The sequence below is a fragment of the Equus quagga genome, chromosome 2, assembly GCF_021613505.1.
Source record: "Equus quagga isolate Etosha38 chromosome 2, UCLA_HA_Equagga_1.0, whole genome shotgun sequence".
Taxonomy (NCBI): Eukaryota; Metazoa; Chordata; class Mammalia; order Perissodactyla; family Equidae; genus Equus; species Equus quagga.
In genome coordinates this window covers 53,619,908-53,643,481 of record NC_060268.1, presented here as the reverse complement: position 1 = coordinate 53,643,481, position 23,574 = coordinate 53,619,908, and the positions used below count along the sequence as shown (strand labels likewise).

The window sequence follows — 23,574 nt, the reverse complement described above, 5'->3', positions numbered from 1 at the left end:
TGAACCGGGGGTATGTCTTTACACGTGAAGCCGTCCTGAGCCTGCACGACCTTGGTGACACTGATCTGCAGTGTTGATTCGTGGCTGCTTGGTGGCTTCTTCCCCTGAGATGTGCCCACAAACACTCCTCTCTGCCGCCCTGTCAGCCAGCCTCTCTGTAGCCCAAAATCTCTCTGGATCTGGTAAACATGTCTCATTTGTACTCTAAAAGTGCCTAGACCAATGCCTTCTGGCTCCATTTTGCCGCTAGAGAAACAAGGCATCTGTGTGCCACGGATCTGGCTAGATCAAGTAAGCTAAGGGTCCAGAGGTGCCCGTGCCACAACCAGAAGCAGGCGTGGAGGGCATTTCTCACTTCTGTACTTTGTTCGGTGTTGGCTAGCTAGCGACTGTGGTGCTCAGGGGATGGTACCCTCACCTCTGAGCCCAGCTTCCATCCTGGACTCAGTATCCCCATGGCTAATCCATGGCAAAGGCTGCCCATGCCCCTGAGACACCCCTGATCACATTCCAGACCCTTCTCCCCACTTAGCAAATCCTGAAACAGTACCCCTAAGTGGGAGATGACATATCAGCACCTTCCTGCTGCACCTCCACTTAAAATCCTACTCTTTATACTCCTTTGGTGTTTCCACGCTGTTTTTAAAAAACACAGGTAAGAAAATAATTCCATTAACCTGACAAAGCTTTGTTGTCTAATTGAATTTTCTCATTCAGATGTGCCCAAACAGTTCATTTTTCAGAAAAATTAAATATTTTAAAAAACCATAAAATGAGTTATCTTATGTTGTCATACCTCCACCATTTTGCATGACATAAATAATGCGTATTTTGCGATCAGTACAGAAAGATCCTGTGAAAGATAGTGAGTCCTGGGAGACTGTTTTTGATCCGGTTGTTATCAACTCTGCTGCAGTTTGCTAAGTCTTTGCATATTTTTTTTCCTCAGAAGAGCATTCAAATTATGATTTCTTTCTTCCGTGGGACAGAGCAATAGTTTATTTTATGTGACAAGGAATTGCTCAGTTACCTCCCTGTTTTTCCTCCCATTTCAATCAATAATATGAACAAGAGCCATTGGTGCCAGCTGGTATTTCTGGCTGGTCGGCCTTTGGCTTCTTAGTTCAATTAAAGAAATTTCCCGAACATCTACCATTGCTTCAGGGACTATAATTTTCAAACCAAAAATTAGGACACGTAGTCTGATGGGATTTTGTTTTCTTGGTTTGTGAATCCATTAATGAAAGTCTTGTCAGTAGAGATGCAAGGCCTAAATTACATTTAGGTATAATTGTGATTAATTGCCTTAATTGTGAAGAATAAAATCCCATGAAATTGACCTTGCCCAAGGTCACAGAACTACAGCTTGTACTTGAACCCAAGTGTGTTGATTCTGTTAAAATTCAGCGGAGTAAATCTGAAGATCCGACTGGCTTTATTCAATGCTTCATGAATCGGGCGGCAACCCGTCTAGCAAACAGAAGGGAGCTCTGGAGAGCTGTACAAAATGGAAGGTTTTTAAAGGCAGAAAGAAGGTGGGACAAAGAAGTCATAAGCAAAAGAAAGGATTATTTCAGGCAAGGTCGCCTTCCTTTGGGGGAAGGGCAAGGGTCTATCATGCAGATTACCTCACTAGATCTGATCAGGTAATTCAGGATTGACTGGTTAAAGATCACATTCCTGGGAGGGGCTGAAACTGCAGTTAGGTTAGACATTAAGTCTTGGTTTGCTGTCGTGGGACTTAGCACATTTGACTCCATCTTGGGCCTGTTTCTTTTTTTTAACAATTCTAATCAGCCAGTGGATTTGCAAGAAGAGTTGCGTTCCTCAACCTTTGTACTTGAAAACAGGAGTGATGATGGAGGTGGGGGTGGGGAGGAATTGATAAATGCTTGATGATGTTGTCAAGCTAGCAGACCCACAGCTGAAAAGATAGAGACTGACATCAGTGTGCCTCTTCAGCATTTGTTTGATTAAAATATAAATAGAGGCAGAAGTAAAATGAGCATTTGTCATATGAAGGGAGTTCAACCATTTGATTCATTTTATTCTGTAGCTTGAAATGTCCCCACCCTGTGGTCAAGATTAGCCTTTTCTTTCCCTCCATGACAGCGCACAGTTAAGATGAGAAATGTCTTTAGGGGCAACATCTCTTCCCTTTGATCTCCCGGGCTGGGGGCAAGAGGAAAGCTATGGAAACTTCTTTCCTCCTTGGGGCAGACACTGGTCCCAGGACCCCCATTTTCCCCACTGATAGCTGCCACAGTGAGATTCACCTCATTTTGAGATGAGCCAAAGCAGCCTAGAATTCATTCACTTGACCAGTCCTGATTGAGCTCAATCATGTGCCAGGCACGCCCTGCATGCTGGGGACCAGACGTGCTCCCAAGGCCCACTGCATGGCACTGAGCTTTCTCTGACTTGTCCAAGGCCATGTAGCCAGACTGCTTGCTCCACGGGCTCCTAGGTGCTGGGCATTGAACAAGGTACCCTACACACCAGTAATAAAAGTATCTGCTTCATGGTGTTGTGGATGAAAGAAGTTGATACATGGCAAGTAGTAAACATGCAATAAATCAATTACTGTTAACTTTAGAGTTATTGCTGTTCCCAACAGCCACTTCCTTATTAGGAGAGGCAGTAGGTGTAATGCTTAAGCACAAAGATTCGAGAGCTGGGCAGGCCAGGTTTGAAGCCAAGTTGTTGGAGCTGGGCAAGTTACTTAACTTCTCTGTGCTTTGGTTTCCTGCCTGATAAGGTTGTGAGGCTTAAATAAATTATCATGTATAAAATCTTATGAACAGTGCTGGTATGTAATGAGAATTACCTGTTGTGTGAGAAGAAGAATATTCTTCCAAAGGGGAAAGAGCCACCATTCTGGATTTTCTGGAAATTAAGAGGGAAAAGGATAGAACAATGCCAATAGGGACGCAGGAAGTGCTTCCATAGACAGAATAAATTGCAGTGCCCGAGAATTTCCTCCTCAGCCTCAAAACAAGCCCTCACCTTGGGGGACCACTAAAGTGTCCCCCGGATGGCTGGGAGGGTTTTCTGAGGAGAGAGGACTAGAGGGGAGGGGTCTTGGGGCCCCTGATGGAACCTGCAGGGAATTCGGAACATGAATACAGAGTAGTTTCTATTTGTGAAAATGAAAGCTAGACTCTCACCTGCTAGCTAAAGGAGAATCTGGTCTAACCAGGTGAGATTTTCCACAGCAGAGAAAAATACGTCTGGGAAATAGAATAGCAGTCATTTAAATTCCTTATGGCTTGACTTGAAATTGGTGGGAACCGGCCCACTAGAGAATGGCAGCAGGTTCCCACGTGTGGAATATGGCATCAAGGTTCACAGTGAGGTCGGTATGTACAACCCCACGTTGCATATTTTAAGTTGTATCCTTTCATTATCATTTTAACACCTATCAAAGAAATAAAACTAAGACACCAAACGGGTGATTTTTATGGAGATGATTGCTAGGATTTAGCCAAATTAAAACGGACATTTTATAGGAAAATTTGAAGCAAAGGACTATAGAACTTAGACAAAAGTTGTAAAAGTAACTGAAAATGACTGAGGTTAAGGAATGTTGGCCTTTAACAAATAGACAGCCAGTCTATTGGACTGTCTGAAATATGGGTTTCTCCAGCAAAAATGGGTTTATTCAGGATCTGCAATCATAGCAAGCCACCTGCAAGTTTCACGGAGTAAGGGGGGGAAGAAAATCTTCTACAGAGGGAAAGAGGAAGTTGGAAGGGCTACTGTAAACCAAGAGTCAGTTGGAAGAATTTAAGTGTCCTGAAGTGTAGTGGCTTTTCATTGGCTGAGTTGTGAGTCTCTCATTGGCTGAGCTCTTGCTGGGCAGGAAGAGGAAGTCTTTCTTTTTCCTGTTGGGCTTGCCATCATCCTAGGGCTTGAGAGCTCCCCCTTCTGGCCTCCCGACTCCATTTTATTTTATTATTTTATTTTATTTTTTTTCTTCTGAGGAATATTCACCCTGAGCTAACGTCTGTTGCCAGTCTTCCTCTTTTCGCTTAAGGAAGATTGGCCTTGGGCTGGCATCTGTGCCAATCTTCCCCTATTTTGTGTGTGGGTCCCAGCCACAGCATGACCACTTATGAGTGGTGTAGGTCCACACCTGGGAACCAAACCTGGCCGCTGAAGCAGAGCACACCAAACTTAACTACTAGGTCACAGGACCGGCCTACCGCCCCTCCTCCTGCTCCCGCCAGACTCCATTTTAAATGAAGTTTCTGTTGATTAATTTCCACAGGAAACACTGGAGTATAGTTTATGTGAATAAAGGTCAGAACTCATTGTAATCCCCTGGGGTAGGCATATCACGTGGTGGGGAAGGGGATGGCACTTCAAATGGTCTTAATACTGAAGGAACTTGTAGGTTGAAAGAGATACAAATCCAACCCTGCCTTTGCAAACTGAAGAGGAAATTACCTTGCTTTGCAGACGTCTGGTCTAGTGGTGGGCAGCTTGTTGGCCAGGCCGCTCGCCCTCATCCTGTTTGGGATGGGGGTGGGGGACAACAGCTACAAAAATGTTCACAGCAAATCCTCTAGAACTGGGCAGTCATCAACCTCACCATGTAATCACTGCACGGTTCCTGAAGTGACATTAATATATGGTATGACACTTCCAGAACAATTGAAATCTTTATAATATTTTATATCTTTGATTATATTCAACAGTGACTTAATATTTATAAAGTGCATAGGGCATTGGCCATAATTCATCCAGCCTAAGATGCTACTGCTTGTAAGAGAGGCATCATCATTTCATTTTTCTGCTTTAAAAGACAAAACCAAAAACTGTTACTAGTTAAGCTGTGACACAGCATTGATTATAAGACACACCCTAATTTCAGAATGTTAGAATATGAAAAAAATGCCTCTTAGAATTGATGGAATATCTTAACTGTTCATTCATAACATCTTAGATTTGAACTGTTCATTTGTATAGAAAATGACCCTTTTGGGAGCAACATTTCAGGCAGAGTAGGTAAAAGAAAGGCTGTTTCTTTTCCTGCTGGGAGGCCCATTGTTATTTAAAGAAAAGTTTGCCATAGCTGCAAGCTGGGATAAACCATTGGAGACCTGGAACTGACATGGAATAACAAAAGCAAGGAAAGCATCATATATATATTTTATTTCACTTTACAGAGTACCTTCACATTCCTTATCTTATTTGATCTAATTTTTTTCACTGAAAACAACTATATATGTGTGCACATATATGCTCAGTAGAAAAATAAAACCACACAGAAAGTACACTGAGAGATAAACAACCTCAATATTTTAACAACCATATTTCCATACAAAGATAGCATCTTACATAAGTAATATCACATATCTGCTACACCACTACACCGTATACATATGTATATCATGTATGCAGTTAAAACCTTACCATCGTGTTATTTTTTTACAAACCATTTTTCCCTGCCCTGCTCAGTCCAACCAATGAACCAGTGTTTCCAGCCTGGTGTGTACCATCCACACTTTGTCCCCTGATCGTGTCATTGTATTAAACCAATTCTACGCCTAGAGGGATTGGGGTTGGTGTGTTGTCAGTCTTGTTTGATTGTCACAGTAGCTTTGGGGGCAGTGTAATATTATGAACATCTTTCTGCTGAACAGGCAGCTTGAGGCCCCAAGAGGCTCAGAGAGGCTGGGTGATTGTGGGAGACCCTGGGGTTAAGTGGCATAGGGTCTCGGCTGGGAGGGCTGGTCTTTGAGAGCCCATGACTTTTCTGAGATCAAGTTGGTCACAGATTCAACCACGAGGCCTGAAACAGTGCCAATTTATGCCTCCTGTTCCAGCTTTATTATTAACAACATTCCCTTCTGCCCTCAAAGTGTCCCGATTTGGAGGATAAATTGTTTACTCTCGTCGCTTCCAGGAAGGTTGACTCTGGCCAACACTGGCTAAGAGACCACTGGACCTGGTGATCCTGAGGTAGTGTCTACACTTGGCCTTGATGATGCTATTGGAAGTGAGCTGTGGAGTAGCAGAAAGAGCAAAGAAAAGGAAGTCAGAAATGCTGATGACAAGTCTCAGCCCTGGCCCTTTGTCACAGGGATTAACTGAGATCATGTGTGTGGAAATGTTAGGCAAATATTGAACTTTTGGTCAGGTCACACATACTTATGTGAGTGAAGCTAATGAGCACATCTTCTATATTCATCGAGCCTGCCCCTTCCCTCACTTTGTGAGCTGACCCCCAGTGTGCTTTCCCATCCCCAGTCCCTCTGAGCAGAGGCAACTTGGTACATTATCATCCGAGGCCTGACTTTACCCATTTGTAAAATAGTGACAGAGGGATTGTAATATTCATGTCTCGAAGGTGTTGTGAAAATTAAATGAGATCACGTAAAGCGTCAGCACATATTTATGAGTTCAGTAAATCTTAGTTCCAATTACCCCGTAGACTGATGGGAATGGGGGTGTTTGTTGGCTACTGGCTGCCCTGCCCCACCCCACCCCGACTCCTAGAAACACTCCTTCCAGGCACTCTGTTCACTGCAGTTCAGCACACACACACACACACACACACACACACACACACTACAAATATACAACTTCACATCACTGAAATAGTGGGAGGCGGGGTCTAAATTCCATAAAGTTGAAATATATTGCAAGCTGGTTTACCATGCCTGGCACATAGGAGACCAACAAATATTTATGGTTGATTTTTCCATCGTTTGCAGTGGAAGTATTTCACTCCAGTCAAACGGCAGAACTGCAAAAGGTAAAATTCCCAGGCTGTCAATCGAAAGACTAAAGTCTAACAGATAGTTCTGTTCCTTTCCTGTTATGAGACAGACACTGGGACAGAAAAATCCCATTCAAAAACAAACTCAGTTCGATGCAGGCCAGAGCATTACCTATTGTCCATTGTTCGCGATAAGAACGTGGTTTATCTGCCTTTCAGAGTGATACGCTTGCAACATTGGGGGCATTCTATCCCAGGTTTTCTGGAAATCAGATCTGCTGTCCTATTCTGCTCATGGACCCACTAAACCTCCCAGACATGATAATATCTTGTCATCCAGACACCATTTTCCAATACATCTTTCAAGCCTGGAAGCGACACAGAACCCAGGCTTGCGATGGTGATCCCAGCTTTGGGATGCCTGGTGAGGACCCAACACCACCCCCAGAAAATGCTCGATTGCATTGGCATCATTTTCAACGTTTCTATTTACTTTTAAATTTTACTAGCACATGCATATGGTTAAAAAATAAATAAATAAACTGCAGAAAAGTTTAAAATGGAAAGTAGAAGTCACCCTTCTCCCAAAACCCCAGGCCCTCCCCCAATGGAACTTGTATGTCTTTCAAGAAAAAAATTATACCATATCTTTTGAAAATTTAGACAAAGGTAGTGATTCTATACCTAATCCACATATTGATCTCTATTTTCATGAAACTGTGTATCTTGAAGATCTCCCATGTCAACACAAGCAGATTCCTTGATGACTGCATAGAAGTCCTTTGCAGGGTGTGCCATATTCCAGTCAGTCGCCAAACCATGTGTCCAGCTTTCCCTATTACAAACGTTGCACAGTGAACAATCTTGTACGTATGTCTTAGCATACTTGGTATATCTTGGGGTAAATTCCTAAAAATACAATTGCTGTATCAAAGAGGGTGTGAATTTTATTTTTATTTTGTTTACATATTGGTCTGTGTGACTAAAATTTTGGTACCTATTTCCACACTGCTCTCTAAAAATTCAGTGTAGTGTCCTCTTCTAGAAGAGCATAATAATATTTACGATCTCTCCTCCCTCAGGCCCTGCCCAACACTGGGCCTATTGTGTTTACACAGCACATTTAATGGCCTCCCTTTTCTGGGCGGCCAAAGGACATTTGAAGACTGTTGTTACCCAGTATATGGGCTTCTTCTCTCTCCTGGATGAACCAAAGAAGAAAAATGCTCCCTGAGAAGCTGGTGAGAGTGTCTGCAGGGCCCGGCTGTGGCAGGCAGGGCCTCCACTGGGGCTCTCTGTGAGAGTGAAGGTGGAGTTTCAGGAGAGAACAGTCCCTGCCGTTGTGCTGACTCACCTTTGCTCTTCCTAGTCCCCACCCTGGTAAACACACAGCAGTTAGTGACGCTTTGCCTTTGAAAGTCAGTCGGAGAATCAGGGAGCGGGGTTCTTCCTCCGCATGAGGGACTCCTGTGTTTGGTGCCACCTCTTAAAGGTGAGGAACAAACCAGGCCATTATGTGGATATGGGCATACCCCACCTTCTAGAGCTGTGTTTGAATCCGTTGCTTTTTAACAAGCTGAATCATCATTGGAAGCTAAATGTAGACCTGAGAAAGTCTGCACTCAATCTTTACCTAATGGGAAATGTCTACCTCATAATTTGTAATAATTGTCAGGGCTAACTTCATCATCATCATCGTCATCATCATTATTATTATTTCTTAGCTGGTGCGTCAGCAGCTACATTCCTTCCTGATGAGTGATGCTTATTGGAAGTACCTTGCTGAGTACCTTCCTTGTTTAAAATGTTACCATTTTTAGTGGGGGAAACAAAAGGAGTTACCCGCCCAAAAAGAAGCCTGCAGAAGGGAAGGAAGCAGACTCTTGTTGCGGCGACAGCCTGGTAAACTGGGCCCTTGCCATCTGAGGAAAATGGCCCTCCTCACAGAGATGGGGAAGGCCCATTGCTGCCCTCCCAGCACGCGGCCCAGGGTGTCCTGCCTCTACCCTTCCCGTCAGGGTGGGAGGAAGAAGGGAAGGGGTCAAGGTTTTTTTGCCCCAGAACCAACCATAACTTATGTTCTCAGAATTCTAGGACAGCAGTTTGTCATCTGAAGGCAACTTGCAGACTCTGCCTCCGAGGACGTTGTCTAGGGCTGTAAATGAGAACCCTTGCCCTCTGTGCTCCCTGCTCACTCCCTGTCAGCAGCTGTGTTCCAAGGGAAGCCTCTGGAAAAGTCAAGCTATGATCTAACTCTCTTGTCCCCTAATGAAAACAGAAAACGCTTTCTCTGTTTCACCGTGGGGAACTTTGAAGCTTCGCTGGGCTGGGATGAGAGTCTACGCATCCATGTTTGGTTTCTGGCTTCCCGGATAAAGTTCTCACCCTCTGCTAGAACTTCCCAGCCCAGCCCTGGCCTGGCTTTCATTTACCTGTTGGTGGGTTCTGACCTTGTCCTCGACAGTCTGGGCAGGTCAGCTGTCCCCGAAAGGCTCTCGTTGGTCCCACCTTCCCAGCTACCTTCCCTCCCTCCCTTTACCTCATCTGAATTGTGTTTTTGTGGGAGGAAAGGAGTGGAGGAAAAAGGCATAGTAAGGGGGCGTCAATAAAGACAGAGAAGTTAAAATAGAAGATCTTGGGCAATTTATAGCTTTCTCCTCAGTAAAATAGAGATAATAATACATAGTATGGGATGATAGTGAAGGCAGATGAGTTCACATATGTTAACTAGAAATGCCTGGGAGAAGGAGGGAGAGAGAGAAGGAGGGATTGAGAGAGAGAAAGAGAGATTGATTTGTGACCACTTGGATCTGGGAAATGCATCCATAAAAAATAATTCCAGTGTTTTAGTCTTTGATGCTAAGAGAAGGTGATCATTAATAAAGATCATATGTCTTTTTAATGATGAATTCAGTTTTGAAAGCGATCTGTCATTCAGTTGCCATCTTAAATGTAACAGACGGAAATATGCAGTAAGGAGATGGTGTGAAACCATGATGTTTGGATGAGTTTGCAATCACAGCGACTTGGGTTTCCATCTTGCCTTTGCTATTACTAGTTGGGAGATCTGTTTCCTTCTACCCAGCATGGGAACGTTAACCCCTCTCTCACAGGGTTGTTGGGAATAGTAAAAGGAGCAACAGCCACGAATCAAATAGCTCATTGCCTTCCTTATGGTAACTGCTCACTCACACTATTCGTTCCTGATCCTCTTGGACACAGAGGTCTGGAGACCCAGGGTCTCGATACTGTTCAGTATCACGGGATATTTGAAATTATGAGAATCAATGAACTCCACAAGGAGCCCTGTTATACTGGGGAATAACCGTCACTAGAAGGAGGATGACGCCACCTCTGAGACGGGACAGACAGTAATGTATCACTCTACAATGAGACGGAGAAACGACAGTTGGATTGCACGCCAAGACCGACTAGGGTTCCCTTGAGAGGGCAGTTCCTGTGGATCAGTACAAACACGTACACTATCACACAGAGCTCGCCATTTCTTGTCCTTTGCAGAAGTTAAATAACAGCTTATTAACAGTCCTGTTTTGTTCAAATGTGCTCACGTTTTTCAAAGAGAAAATAACATTTTTGGCCTCTTTTAAGTAGGTGGGTATTTATTGAGGTTAAAAACAAACAAACAAACACACCTATGGTCAGATACTCCGGGACCTTAGTCTTCTACGCAGAGAAATTTTTGTGGGCATCCCGAAAGAAGAATGAAGCTGCAAAAGGAGGGAGGGTGGAGGAGGGGAGGAGTCCCCGGGAATCTTTATCTGGTTAGAAGTAGACTGTGGACTCTTGATTGAGGTCCAGTGAGTCATGCTGTGCCAGTGCTTTTTCTCTCTTTCTGCTTTGCCACAAGAGGAAGAAGGAGTGGTGAGGTCTGAGGTAATTTTGTAGAACTGATGCTGCATTGTGGTTCTGAGAAGGCCAAATATATCATATAAACAGTTTCCCTCTGCAAGGCAGCATGGGTGGCAAGACTTCCAGAACCGCTTTGTGGAACTTGAGCCCATGACACTAGTATGCTTTTCTTATGGTGGCCCCTTCATGGCTGGTTTTTAGATTGCTTTTCCCTTAGAATTTGCTCTTATCAAAGGACCCTTGTCTCTTGCAGAGAAAACATTACAGTTTTTTCAAGTGAAATTTAAAATGGTGTCCATCTTGTTTCCTCCCATCTCCTCCTTTTCTTGAAGAACCTCCTATTACCTTTTTTCATCCTAGTTTTGATGTCTGAGCAGGTGGCCTTTCTAGATACGCTTATTCAGAATTTTTCTCTCCTTCGCCCTAACTCCCCCCAAAAAGTGAAATCCTAAGAAAGGGCAGGAGAGGCAAGTCTCATTCAGCTCAGTGCCCACCACCCTTGTCCAGCGTGTGACACGACCAGTAGGATGCACGAAGTGTTTGAAGAGAAGGGAGAATCTTCCGATATCCTGTCATGTAATATTTGCCCTTATTTCATACGTATTAGCTGTTTTGCTCCAGCGAATGTAGATTATAATGAATATCCTTCCTTCTCTAGTCTTCTCTGGCAAATTCAAAATATTTTAGATGCACTTCAAATGGCACCTTCTGCAGAAAATTATTTCTGTCTCTCCTAGGATAAAGGCGTCTCCCCCCACTCTTGGAACACCCATTTTACGTGCATTTACAGATTGACTGTTAATGAGGCATGAAGCACTTCAGCCCATACGTAGATGTCCTCCACTGCATGGAGAGCTCCCCAAGTGCAGCCACCATGTTGCTCCCCTCTGCCCCAACCCCAGGACTTGGCACATAGCTGAACACATGGAGGATCCCACTGCAGAGATGCCTAGTGAAAGGAAGCCGGCAGGGTGTTCAGAAGCCAGCCCTGGTGTTGTGTTGTAAATCCAATAAGCAGACGAGGGCCCCAGATTCTTTTATCCAAGGAGGCATGGGGCCAGATGAGGCCCTCCTGTCCATGCATGTTCTGTGGTCATGTTTGGTCCGGCCTGCCCACATCCTCGTTAGTATAGCAGTGATCTGTCATTAACACGTAGCTTATCTTTTGCATGTGGGAGGCTAATAGTACGTTGCCAGTGATAAGTTTATGGAGGGAAAGTAATTTAGATGGCTTGAGAAATTATGACAAATGTGACCTAGCAATTGTGTGATACATATTCTTCCACTTCTGAGTTGCATCATAGGATTTGCAAAGCAAGTCTAAAAAGTTTCCAATTTATTGCTTGTTTTCACTGATAAATTGTACAAAACAATAAGGTTGAAGGAATTATTGGAGACCGTCGATCATTTATTGTGCTGTACTCTAGACACTGTTCCACGCTTTGTATGTGTCATTTTATTTAATCCTTACAACAATTCTGTGAGATGCGTTTTATTTCTCTCGTTTTACAAATGAGAAAAGAGAAGCTGAAGTGACACTGTGAGCTTAGGTAGCCTTTCCCCACTCCACTTACTGGTGGCCAGGCTGAAACTTGAATTCCAGTCTGTTGATAGCAAGATCTTTTTGTTGGCTCTGCTTGTTCTGCTCCATTTGATATGAGGAATATTTGGGAACATTTTTTTTCTCTAGGAGAAGATAAACTATCCTAATAATTGTGTGTTTTGTGTTCTCAGGGAAGCAAAGGTGCCTACCGCTACCACTGGCAGAGCCACAATGTCAAGCACAGCGGTGTGGACGACATGGTCCTGCTCTCCAAGATCACAGAGAACGCCATCGTGGAGAATCTCAAGAAGAGATACATGGATGACTATATTTTTGTATCCTTTATTGGTGTCTTTGGACATTTGTAAGTGAGATGACAATGTCCATGGTAAAACGTGGCTTTACTCCTAGTGTAAGAAGGTCTGTGTGAAATTCTGAACTGACGTTGTGCTCACATCATTTTCACCATTTCAGAATGTGGTTTTCTATTTTTTTGTCCCTTGGTTCAGGCTGTGGGAAGGACACAGAGGATGCTAAATTATTTTCCTGGCATTTCACAAAATCAAGGTGCAGCCAATATTCATCTGTTTTAATCGATGGCACTGGACCTTTGACGTGGTCTAGCCATGCACGTGGTGTCTAAAACCTCTGCTGTGCCTAAAGTCCCTGTGTGCAGACAGTTCTGTCGATAGGGCTCCCTAATTGCAAAGCAGAGACAGTTAAGTCCAGACTTAAAAGGTTTAAAAACGCTTACCTCATGCAAAAAATATGCAATTTTGCCAGTTTTTCTGCATTCTTACGTTTACTAAAGAAAACATGAGAAGTGAAGATCAGCTATTGAAAATGCTTGACCTTCTTGAGTTGTTCTCTATGTTTCAGTTTTAGCTTGCCAGCTGCCATTTTTTTAACAGGGCTTTTAAAAATTCAGAATGGAAATTTGGTTCAAATGTGTGTTGACTTCATTATAAACAAAGAAGTGTGATATTTACTTAAGTTACTACAGGATTCAGGAGTTTGGTTTGGTGCAACTACGCAAAGACCTTTTAGTGAAATTGCCGTAGAGTTGGTCATAGACATGCAAAGAGCCGTGGAAATCTATACAGGAGTCCCAGAAAGATTAATTTGATGCTGTTGGTGACTCCTGCAGGTATGGTGTTATGAATGACCGTTACAGGGGGCGTCTTTGTAGCTGTTGTAACATGCCTTTTAGATTTTAACCCCAAAAGCTTAGGAAGGAATGGTTTCCACATTGCCAGCTTCTGTTCATTATTTATACCAGTCATTTGACTATTAATTAAAAATACTCATTCTTATACAACAGCGCTTATGTAGAGACTGCCTATCTCATCATTGGTGAAGGCAGAGTTCAACTCGCCAGGTAATTTATCTAGCAATACTAATTAATAACGTTATCCCAAGGCACCTGGACCCTTCTGACCAGTACTGTGCTGTTTCTTATTTACTGTAGGAAATTTACCGAAGATCTGGGTACTTAACTCCCTAAGCCCCTGCTTTTAAGGGTTAATAGATGTATTTGGATTTATTAGCTACATTATAATAGCATTCTGATCAGGGGTGTATGGCCCATTTTGTAACAAAATCCTGCCCACCGCCTATTTCATAGCAAAAGTTGTATTGGAACACAGCTCTGCTCATTTGCTTACATACTGTCTAAGGCTGCTTTAATGCTACAATGGCAGAATTGAGTAGTTGCAACAGACCATATCACCCGAAAAGCCTAAAATAATTACTTTCTGATCACTTACGGAAAAAATTTGCTGACTTCTAGATACCTGTGTAAAATTTCCTTTAATTGGATGGAAGCTGTTGTAGTGAATTGTAAGTTTTTATTGTACTAAAGTTAAAAACTTGAAATATGCTCACTTTATCTGGGCTTATCACTATGAAAACATTTTAATCGCTTTTATGTGCAAGACCCATGGCACATGGAAACTGGCAGATGGTAGACTAGAAGAGCTGGATGCGGGATGTGGATCCCCACTGCCTGGCTTCCAACCTTACTCTGCGTGGGCTTGGTCACCTTGTGCAAGTTTTGTGGTCTATATACCTTGCTTTCTTCACCTATAAAATGGAAGAGAGTGTAAAATCTCCCACAGGAGGCTGTTGTAGGGTTAGATGAAGTAATGAATGCAGTACGCATTAGTTATAATTATCATACGCTAAGGCAAGTGTATAAGTTCCTCCTATATTTCTGAGTTATGTTCCAAAAATTTAATTGTAAAGTTGCTTATTGGAAATTTAACTACATTTTAGCATAGAAACTGTTTTAAATGGAGGATTGGTTTATTGACAAGCCCATAAAAGGATAATTTCCACTGTTCTGAGGACCTGGGCTCAGCTTATTACATTATTTACGTAGAAACTTGGTTTTTGACATCTGGGTAAGATAAGAAGGAATGATGTCAGTGGTAATCAGCAGTCAGTCCGTGGTCAACCCACATAGCCTTACTTCTCCCCGTAAAGATTGTTTACCTCTAAAACACCAGAAACTCCTTGAGGATGGGGACTATTTCTTGTATATCTTCTTTCAAAAAACAAAGTTGAAAAGTCCTTTGCAGCAATCTATGTTCCTTTAACATGATTAATAAAATGTAGTCAAGCAGGAAGAGCACTAAAATCATCTGGAATCCCACCATATAGGGTTAGTTCCTGTTAACCTCTTGGTGTATATTTTTCAGTTTAATCGCAAATAGACATGTATATCTATGTGCTTTCTTGCTGTTAATTTTAACAAAAATAGCATCATCTCGCATCCTGTATTTCTTAGTTTCTTGCATAATTCTTGGCATGGTGCATTGTATTAAGTGTTCATTGGAAATTTGTTGACTATCAAGACTTGCTTTTTATAGTCAGATAGCAGAATTTTTAATGACTCATGCAGAGGGGGCTGATTATGAGCCGTTGAATTAATGCCTTTGAATCAATGACTGACTAATCATGTGTTCTACCAAGGAAATGAGTTAGTTGACCACTGATGACTTCGTGTTTCAGAAATCTCTACCCACTCAATAGCTGAGAAACTCGGCGTCAATGTGCTCTCCGTCAATAGCACAGAGCAGCTTTCAACTCCTAGGAAGCTTGATGGCTGTGTTGGATGTTTATGAAATATTACCAAGGGTCTAACTACAGATCTTTTCCTCTGTGTGGTAAAAGGCTCCTTTATCAGTTCAATGTTAGGGGGATATTATTATGATAGAGTAGCATTATTTTAAATGACGTGGGTTTTTTCCCTCTCTTTCCTAATCTTAATATAACTGTATAACTTAATATAACTCTATAACTGTAGACAATATAACCACAGACAAGAAGAGATTCGATTTCACATTAAGTTACAAAATCACTCATTTTACCTTTTCTGCACCTAATATGAGCACTTTGTTTGTATTGAAGATCAGCATTTGGAACAATCGATTGTTAATGCATTCAGCTGAATGCACATTTCTTTGTTTCATATTTGAAAAAAACTACTTAGAAAATGCTGACACTGTTTACCAATAAAAAAAACCATGTATTTCAGCTATTTATCCTAAGACAAAGAAGGCTTAATTTACCACCTGTTTTTCCTCAGTGTTGCCACACTTCTTACAATGACATTCTCAAACATATGAGGAAAACATTGCAGTGTTCGCTCTCCTACTTGGCGAGACGTCATTTATAGCCACGTGGCTGGTGAAAACAGTTCCGTGCAAAGCACTCCACGCTCATTTGGTCCAACTTTCTCCAAACTTGTTTTTACTCAAAGACCACGCTCAAGTGTGTTTGGCATTTTCAGCCCTTGAATTAGGAGTTGAGACTTTTGTACCAGACCGACCAGAGCTCAAGGCCATTAAGTTGTTCTGAGGGAGGTGTGGCCCTTGGCGGAGAGTTCACGTTGAGGGGGCAGTAGGGCAAAGTTCATGGGATGAACTTTGGTCTGATGGTTGGAGACAGGGGCTCAAGTTCCAGCTCAACCCTTCTCCACATATGTGACTTCAAGCAAGTCACTTCCCCTCCCTGCCCCACCTCAGTGATAAACCTGGGGAAGGTGCTAGATCAGTGTGGGTGGTTTTGGGGAATTCACTGGCTAATAAAATGTTTTTTTTTTTAAAGATTTTATTTTTTCCTATTTCTCCCCAAAACCCCCCGGTACATAGTTGTATATTCTTCATTGTGGGTCCTTCTAGTTGTGGCATGTGGGATGCTGCCTCAGCGTGGCTTGATGAGCAGTGCCATGTCCGCGCCCAGGATTCGAACCAATGAAACACTGGGCCGCCTGCAGCGGAGCAAGCGAACTCAACCACTTGGCCACGGGGCCAGCCCCAGTAAAATGTTTTTTTAGGGTATCTTACAGTTTCTAATAGGATTCCTATAACAAAACTCAGATGGGGGATTTTTTTTAATTGAGATATAATTGACATATAACATTATATTAGTTTCAGGTACACAACATAATAATTTTAAAAAATGTGTTTTTTTTTAAAAAAGTAGAACTCTTACCTTTGCCTAATAAGACCATTAAAGAAACTTACAAAAGTTGTACTACCATCACATTTTATAAACGAGAGACTATTTTAATACCAAAGAAATAGACTGGAAATAATTTAAGAATAAAAGACAGTCCTTTATATTGAATAAATTAAGGTTTATGAAAAATTCAGGGCATCGTTGCTTTTTTTGTCATTCTTGCTGCAGATCAATGAAAACTCATAGATCCATGGACAAGCATTTGGGGACCATCAATTGAAGATCTGTTGGGTCCCTTCTGTCTCACACACTCAATTAAAAAAATAACATTTATTATTTATTTATTTTTTTTGGTATCATAGCCTTGTTTCTCCATACGTTTTGAAAATTACCCTTGGGCCACACCTTCACAGCCAAAGATCATGTGGGTAGAGACAATGATCAGAACAGCTTTTTCCAAAGGCACACCTGAATTATGTAGTAGGCAGTGGGAGTGAGTATTCCAGTTATCTGGAGAAGTGACCCAACCCAGGAGGAGATGTGCACTCTCAGGGAAGTAGCTGAGGTCTCTGCAGACCCAGCCAGTAGGGAAAAAAGGTGGGCAGTTAGGTAAACAGTTAGGCCAAACTCTTACCTAAAATGACCAAAATATGTTTGTTTCCTTTAAATTCTACATTAAATTCTCTTGTCTGAATTCTTCTGATATAGGAAAGTTTATAGCTATGTAGACAGACATACGAGCTACATTATCCATTTCAAACCACACTTTATTTTTCAGGAATCCTCCCGAGTAATATTGGCCTTGAGAGCCCTACTGGGAAATGTAGGGAACAGCTGCAGTTTTCCCTCTTCATTCATTGATTCGAGATGGAATTGTTGGTTCAGGATTGGCCTACAATAGTCCGAAAGAGGTTTTTCCTCTTGAGTGTCTCCTTTCCAGGCCCTTCCCACAATTTGTATAGTCTACTTAGTGAAAATCGAGACTTTCCAAGATGTCTCTTCACATAGCAGATTATTAACAGGAAAAAGATGTTGGTTCCTGTAAGAACTGTTATGCAATCTGATCCATATTTACTGGGTAACCAAGAACTTGGTGAGTAGAAAGGGACCGGTGGGGAAGTGATACCTTTGACTCATGTCCTCAGGCAGCTCTTTATTCTTTGTGTGCAGTGACCGATTTGTCTAGGACAAGTGGCATTCACAGTCTTCCCTTTATAACTGAGAGAAGGAGCATCCTCCTCTGCGGAAAGGTCCTGTTTGCCAAAGTTTGTTTTTGCCTGGAGATAAATGTAAACCTAGACGTCCCCCCTCTTCTGAAATGAGGATGGTCATAGCAGTGCTGTATTTCTGGAAAATTTAGTTTACCATACGAATCGCTGTATTTGTTTACCATGAGAATCAGAATGAGGGCCAAATCTCATTCATTGAGTTTTGATTTGGTCCCCACCATGTGGAAAGGATACTAGAAAAATCAACTAAGAGAGGGAGAGTTTTGAGTACTCAAAGAATCCTAGGATCTAAGTTGCAAGAGATCATAGAGCTCTCTCATCCAACCGCCCTCCACCCTGCGTTAGATCCTGGTGCGGCCAGTTTAGGATTGGGGATAAAATACAGGACACGTGGTTAAACCGAATTTCAGATCAACAGGTAACTTTTTGGTATAAGTATGTCCCAAATATTGCTTGAGGCATACTTATTTGGGACATATGTATACTAAAAAAAAAAAAAACTCATTGCTTATCTGAACTTTAAATTTAACTGGATATTCTGTAGTTTATTTGCCAAATCTGGCAACTGCACCAATAATAATAATATTAATGATAACAACAATACCTGCTAATCTTAGAAAGACATTGTAACTTGTTGATTAAGAGTTTGGACTGTAGATCCAGACCGCCTGGGTTTGAATCATAGCTTTGCCACTTACTAGCTTGTGACTTTGAGCAAGTTTTAAAATTTCTCTATGCCTCAGTTTCCTCGTAGTAAAATAGGATTAAAATAGTCACCAGGTTGTTGGGAGCTTAGATTAGTACCATGTGAGTGTGTATGTGTTCAACCACTGTTAGTTTTTATCATCACTGCTTAGTGAGTCTTGACTACAATATCATGGACATGCTTAATAACTTTAATAATAAATTTATCTGTTTTGAATTTTGTCTTAAAAAATGTTGACCACTAATCTATCATTGGCCTCATCTGACTTTGGCACTTGGAACTACCCTGGCTCTGGGCCCTTGTTCCCTGACTCTGTAGTTATTTTCAGTTCTGATTCACTGTCTCATTCCAATTTTCTCTTAGTGCATGCTCTGCCCCCAGACCAGCACTGTGTGCGTCTGAGTGTGCTCTTAAAACGACCCCATCGTCTCTACTACCATCTCACGTTCAGCCCTTTCAAGTCTGAAGATCTTTCTAGTCAGTGAAAAAGGAACCAAAATTGCAGCCGAATCATTCTGCACTCTTACCTTCACGTACAAATATTAACTTTTAAATGTTATATGATCCATCCCACACTGGGCTCATTTGTGTTCAATAATGCTATCAAAGCTGTGTTTCAGAGATGTTAACATGTGACACAGTGTGCCTCTTGAAGTATATGAATTAAGGAAATTGCATCTACTACATGCTGGGTACCATGCTAAGCATTTTATACTGTTTATTTCATTTAATTCTCATAACAAGTCTATCAAGAGGGTCCTATCTTACCCCATCATCCATTAACCAGAGCTTGGAGATGTGACTTGCCCAAAGTCAGAGTGGAACTGGGCTTAGGGAACTTGGCAATCTGACCAGACTGCCTGTGCCACTCTATTTGACAGCCGGGTCCTAATGTATAAATGTGTAAATGTCCCCTTTGTGGGAGGAAATCGCCAAGCTTTACATCTTTAACTGCAAATTTTCTAAACATTTTGAAATCATTGATTCAAAGAAACAATTTTGGAGCCAGCCTGGTGGCACAGCGGTTAAGTTCGCACGTTCTGCTTTGGTGGCCCGGGGTTCGCCGGTTCAGATCCCGGGTGCGGACATGGCAACGCTTGGCAAGCCACGCTGTGGTAGGTGTCCCACATATAAAGTGGAGGAAGCTGGGCACAGATGTTAGCTCAGGCCCGGTCTTCCTCAGCAAAAAGAGGAGGATTGGCAGCAGTTAGCTCAGGGCTAATCTTCCTCAAAAAAAAAAAAGAAAAAAAGAAACAATTTTGAGTATGTGTATGGTTTTGTGTTTTTATTGTTGTTGTTTTCTTATGATTTTTTTCCTGCTTGAGGACAGGTAGTTTTATCTATTCTATTCTGTTCACTGCTGTATCCCCAGCATCCAGAACATTGCCTGACATGTTGTAGAAATCCAGTTCAAAATAGTTCATTGTCAGATGAATAAATGGGAATATTTTTTGCGTTATAGTAATACTTCATTTATTTGGGCACATTAACACGTATTCTTCTGAGAAGGCTTTCCAGATTCCCCACGTAGAAATAACACCTTCTCCCCTTAAACTCGATCTGCGTGGGTTTGTAATTTTCTGCTCTGAATAATATTTTATGGATACCACTCAGTTCTCCTAAGCTTCTAAAGAGCAGGACTGTTCAGCGCGTCTTGTATCCCTCTATTTGTTAAATGAGTCAATAAATATGTTTTTAGTATGCCTAAGAGATATGGAAGTAAGGAAAAAATAATGTCGTTTGTGAAGTGAGATGATAACTGCTCTTTGTACTCCTGGGTTGTTTCTGTTTTGTTTTGTTTTTTCCTCTCAGTACATGTCACCAGTCTTGAAAGAATGTGCTTCAATTCATTTGACATCATAGTTTTTTTGTAGCACCTTGGTAATTAAGTCCATTACTCTTCCTGAAGAGGAACAAAGCCTGAGCTGGTTGGTAATGGATTTTGTCTTTATTTGTAATCTTTTAGAAAACAAGTACTTGAGCCTTTCGTTGGGACAGTCGTTCTGAATTCTTGATAACATCTGGTTACTTAATTTGAAAAATGTGTAGCTATGAAGATTAATGATGGACCTTAACTGGATTTAAATTCAGACATATATAGGATCTGTACTAATCTCAGTCAACCCTTTCAAGCAGATGCCATATTTTGGGGAAAAGGAAATTGAAATGTACCAAGGAGCGGTAAGTTACATGCCACATAAATTACTGCAGTGTTCAGGGCTTTTACGATGCATGGGTAGTTTTTCCTGAACTTGGCAATACATTTGCATTTTCTTATTATGAATTATTTATTGGGGAAGCTCAAGTAGGTGACATTGGTTGATTTTTAATGATGTGCTGCTCTTCAGAGTGCAGCTCCAAAAAGCATAGGATTCTCTAATACTAGAACATTATATACAAAATTAGTTAAATGGGAGGTACAGCTTGGAAGATCTTCCTTCTTCCACATATGCCACAAAATTCTAAGGACTGAAAAATTGGTAATGGATAAAAAGTAAATATGGTGATGGGAACCATCCTTTTCAAATCAGAACCTTAATTGAGCTGTGCCTATGACTGGAACATGAAAAGTGAATCTTTTATTACTTCATTTATTAATGTGACTCTGGTCCCTATTCAAACCCGGCTTCATAGCCATTTCAGTTGTGTGATAAAAATAGAAACTGTAATCCTAATTAATATATTTCATTATGGGGTTCATCACTTCCCCAGGCCTCCCCCTCTCTGCCTCTTTTTCCTTCCCTCTTTCCTTTGCAGCAGAAGCACAAGAGCGTTCATTAATCCTGACCCCTGGAAAACAAACAAAAGAGAGCCCACACAAATTCATCAGTTGAAGTGGAAGGCAATTTACCCAGAGCAAGAGCCCACCCCATTGTTGCCAGATGAATGGTGCTGGTAGCTGGAGCCGAAGGAGGCTGCCACGCGAAAGACCTTTGATAATGCTGCCTTTATGGGAGCCCAGGACAAGGGAAACACTGTCAGCAGAGGCTGGGCCCTGCCCTGGCGCCCTCATCAGCAGGGCCCCAGGGCAGCAGGCGCGGAGCTGGCTTGGCATCCTCAATGACAGCCAAGGCGGGGTGGATGCAAGGGCTGTGCGTTTGTGTTGTTTCCTTCCAGTGCTCTGGAAAGTGTTGCTACGTGAGTCCCTTTTTAGATCATTCATCTTTTGAAGAGTTCTCTTTAAAGAAATGCCCTAGAATTTTAAAAAAAATATATTTGTTTTTATTGCTAATGGTAACAGAATGTCGTGAAATTGGTGTTTACTTAGTGCCAGGTTCTATGTTACACTTAATAACGACAGTAAAATAGCCCTGGATACTGGCTGTGTCTTACTATCCATCCCCACTTCACAGTTGAGGAAACTGAGGCTCAGAGAGAGAAAGTACTTGAATCTATTGAGTGTCTGAGTTCAGGAGTTTCAGGGGAGGGGAGAAACGGGTAGAGGAAATACCTACCCTATAATCCTCATAGGTAGCAAATACAGAGGCACACGCAAAGGTCAAAGATAAGAGTTAAGCAGCTCTGAAGCCTTATTGGACAATGACTTATTGTCCACACCTGTCCCTCTGCTGCCTACAGCTTTCTCTCTATTTCCATTTCCTTCATTTTTCGATCCTCTTTTCTTTCTTATAATCTTCTATTTCCCTGTTTTCAAAGAGGTGTTAAAAATAATCCTGTGTAAGCAATCTGGGCTAGAAGAAGCCATCTACGACTATATCCTGAGGTCCCATTGTGCAACCCCTTCTGACTGTAATGTGAAGGCAGGGATGACATTATTCTGGTGCCCATATAGAGTTATCCAGTTGACCAGTCCCAGGGGTAGCCTCGACCCTCCCTAGGCAGTTCCCCTCGTGAGCCCTCTGCTTACATCCTGTGGGGCACCGTGGGCACTGGATACACCAGTGCTTAACGTGTGCCAGCATCAAAGCACCCTCTCATTCCCCCTCATCACCCAACTCTGACCTGCCAGAGCTTGCAATGAGTGGCAATTTCTGGGCCAGGCCCCCTTGTCTGTAGAGAGTCATTGCGTAATCAGGCTCAAAGCTGGATTAGGTAAGTTATGCTTTACCTTTGCGTATTTACTCTACCTTTCAAATTACTTTCCCATCCATCCTCTCAGTTACCTTGTGAAATTCGTAGCATGGACATTATTATCCCCACTTTAGCGGTGACAACCAGTGAAAGGAAAGACAGAGTCTAAATGTCTTCTCACTCTGGACCTGGCCTTCTTTTCACTCTTTTGTTAGCTTTAAATTTAAGGAGTGTTCTTTCTCCAGCTTTACAGCACATGAAATATTTTTCTTTTCAGTAATTTTTGAGGGAGTGGTGGAGGTGGTGCCAAGAAATTGAAGAAAGCAGAGCTGAAGTCGTCCCGACACAGTGAATTCGTTGGTGAATTTATATTATGTATAGATAAGCTATCCATGAGACTAAAGCACAGACCCGGGAGAATGTCTTGGTGTGGTAGGATTTTTTTTTTCCCCTGTTAAGATGAAACAAACTAGTCAAACCAGTTTATCCCTTTAAAGAACCACACCCTCTGCTTTCTTCTTGGGGAAAATTTTTAGTTTTTCTGTGCATTCATAGATTGTCTCACTTCATTTCCTCTGGGGACCCAGATTCTCCAACTTGCCATCCTAGAAAAACGATTATGTAGGGATTTAAAATTGTGATAGGAGGCAGATCTAGGGTTTTAGTAGGCTTCTCTTAAGACCTATTGCCCAAGTGTCTTCAGAAACATTTAGAAATGGAATGTTGTCTGCAGAGGCGTCTTTGGGTGGGAAGGTGTGGTCCTGGAGGATCTGAAGACACCGGTCATGTCTGAAGGCTGAATCACACAGAGGCCTACAGAAGAATCGTTCCAATTCCATCTTCATTTGTTAGCTGTAACTCCTCATGACCGAGGCAAGCTTATGAATTCTTGTCTGATGTAACTTTTAAGATGTAATTCTAGGCATTGGAACTAAACGGTGCTGGGTTTATTTCCACTGGCAAGGAAAGAAATTTAATGTTTTGCTGTATCTGACCATGGTTT

The 23,574-nt window shown here is 42.0% G+C and overlaps 1 protein-coding gene across 2 annotated transcripts in view; it reads left to right on the top strand.

The window, feature by feature from the left end:
* Positions 1-23,574, top strand: part of MYO1E (myosin IE) — a 191,979-nt gene that overhangs the window by 60,636 nt on the left and 107,769 nt on the right. Inside the window, exons 2-3 of one of the 2 annotated variants that reach the window (XM_046655362.1) lie at positions 12,332-12,475; positions 20,631-20,720. In XM_046655362.1, coding sequence (XP_046511318.1) covers positions 12,332-12,475; positions 20,631-20,720 — 234 coding nt within the window. Of the gene's footprint in view, positions 1-12,331; positions 12,476-20,630; positions 20,721-23,420; positions 23,445-23,574 lie in introns of those variants that run through there. The other variant, XM_046655363.1, reaches the window with a different exon arrangement.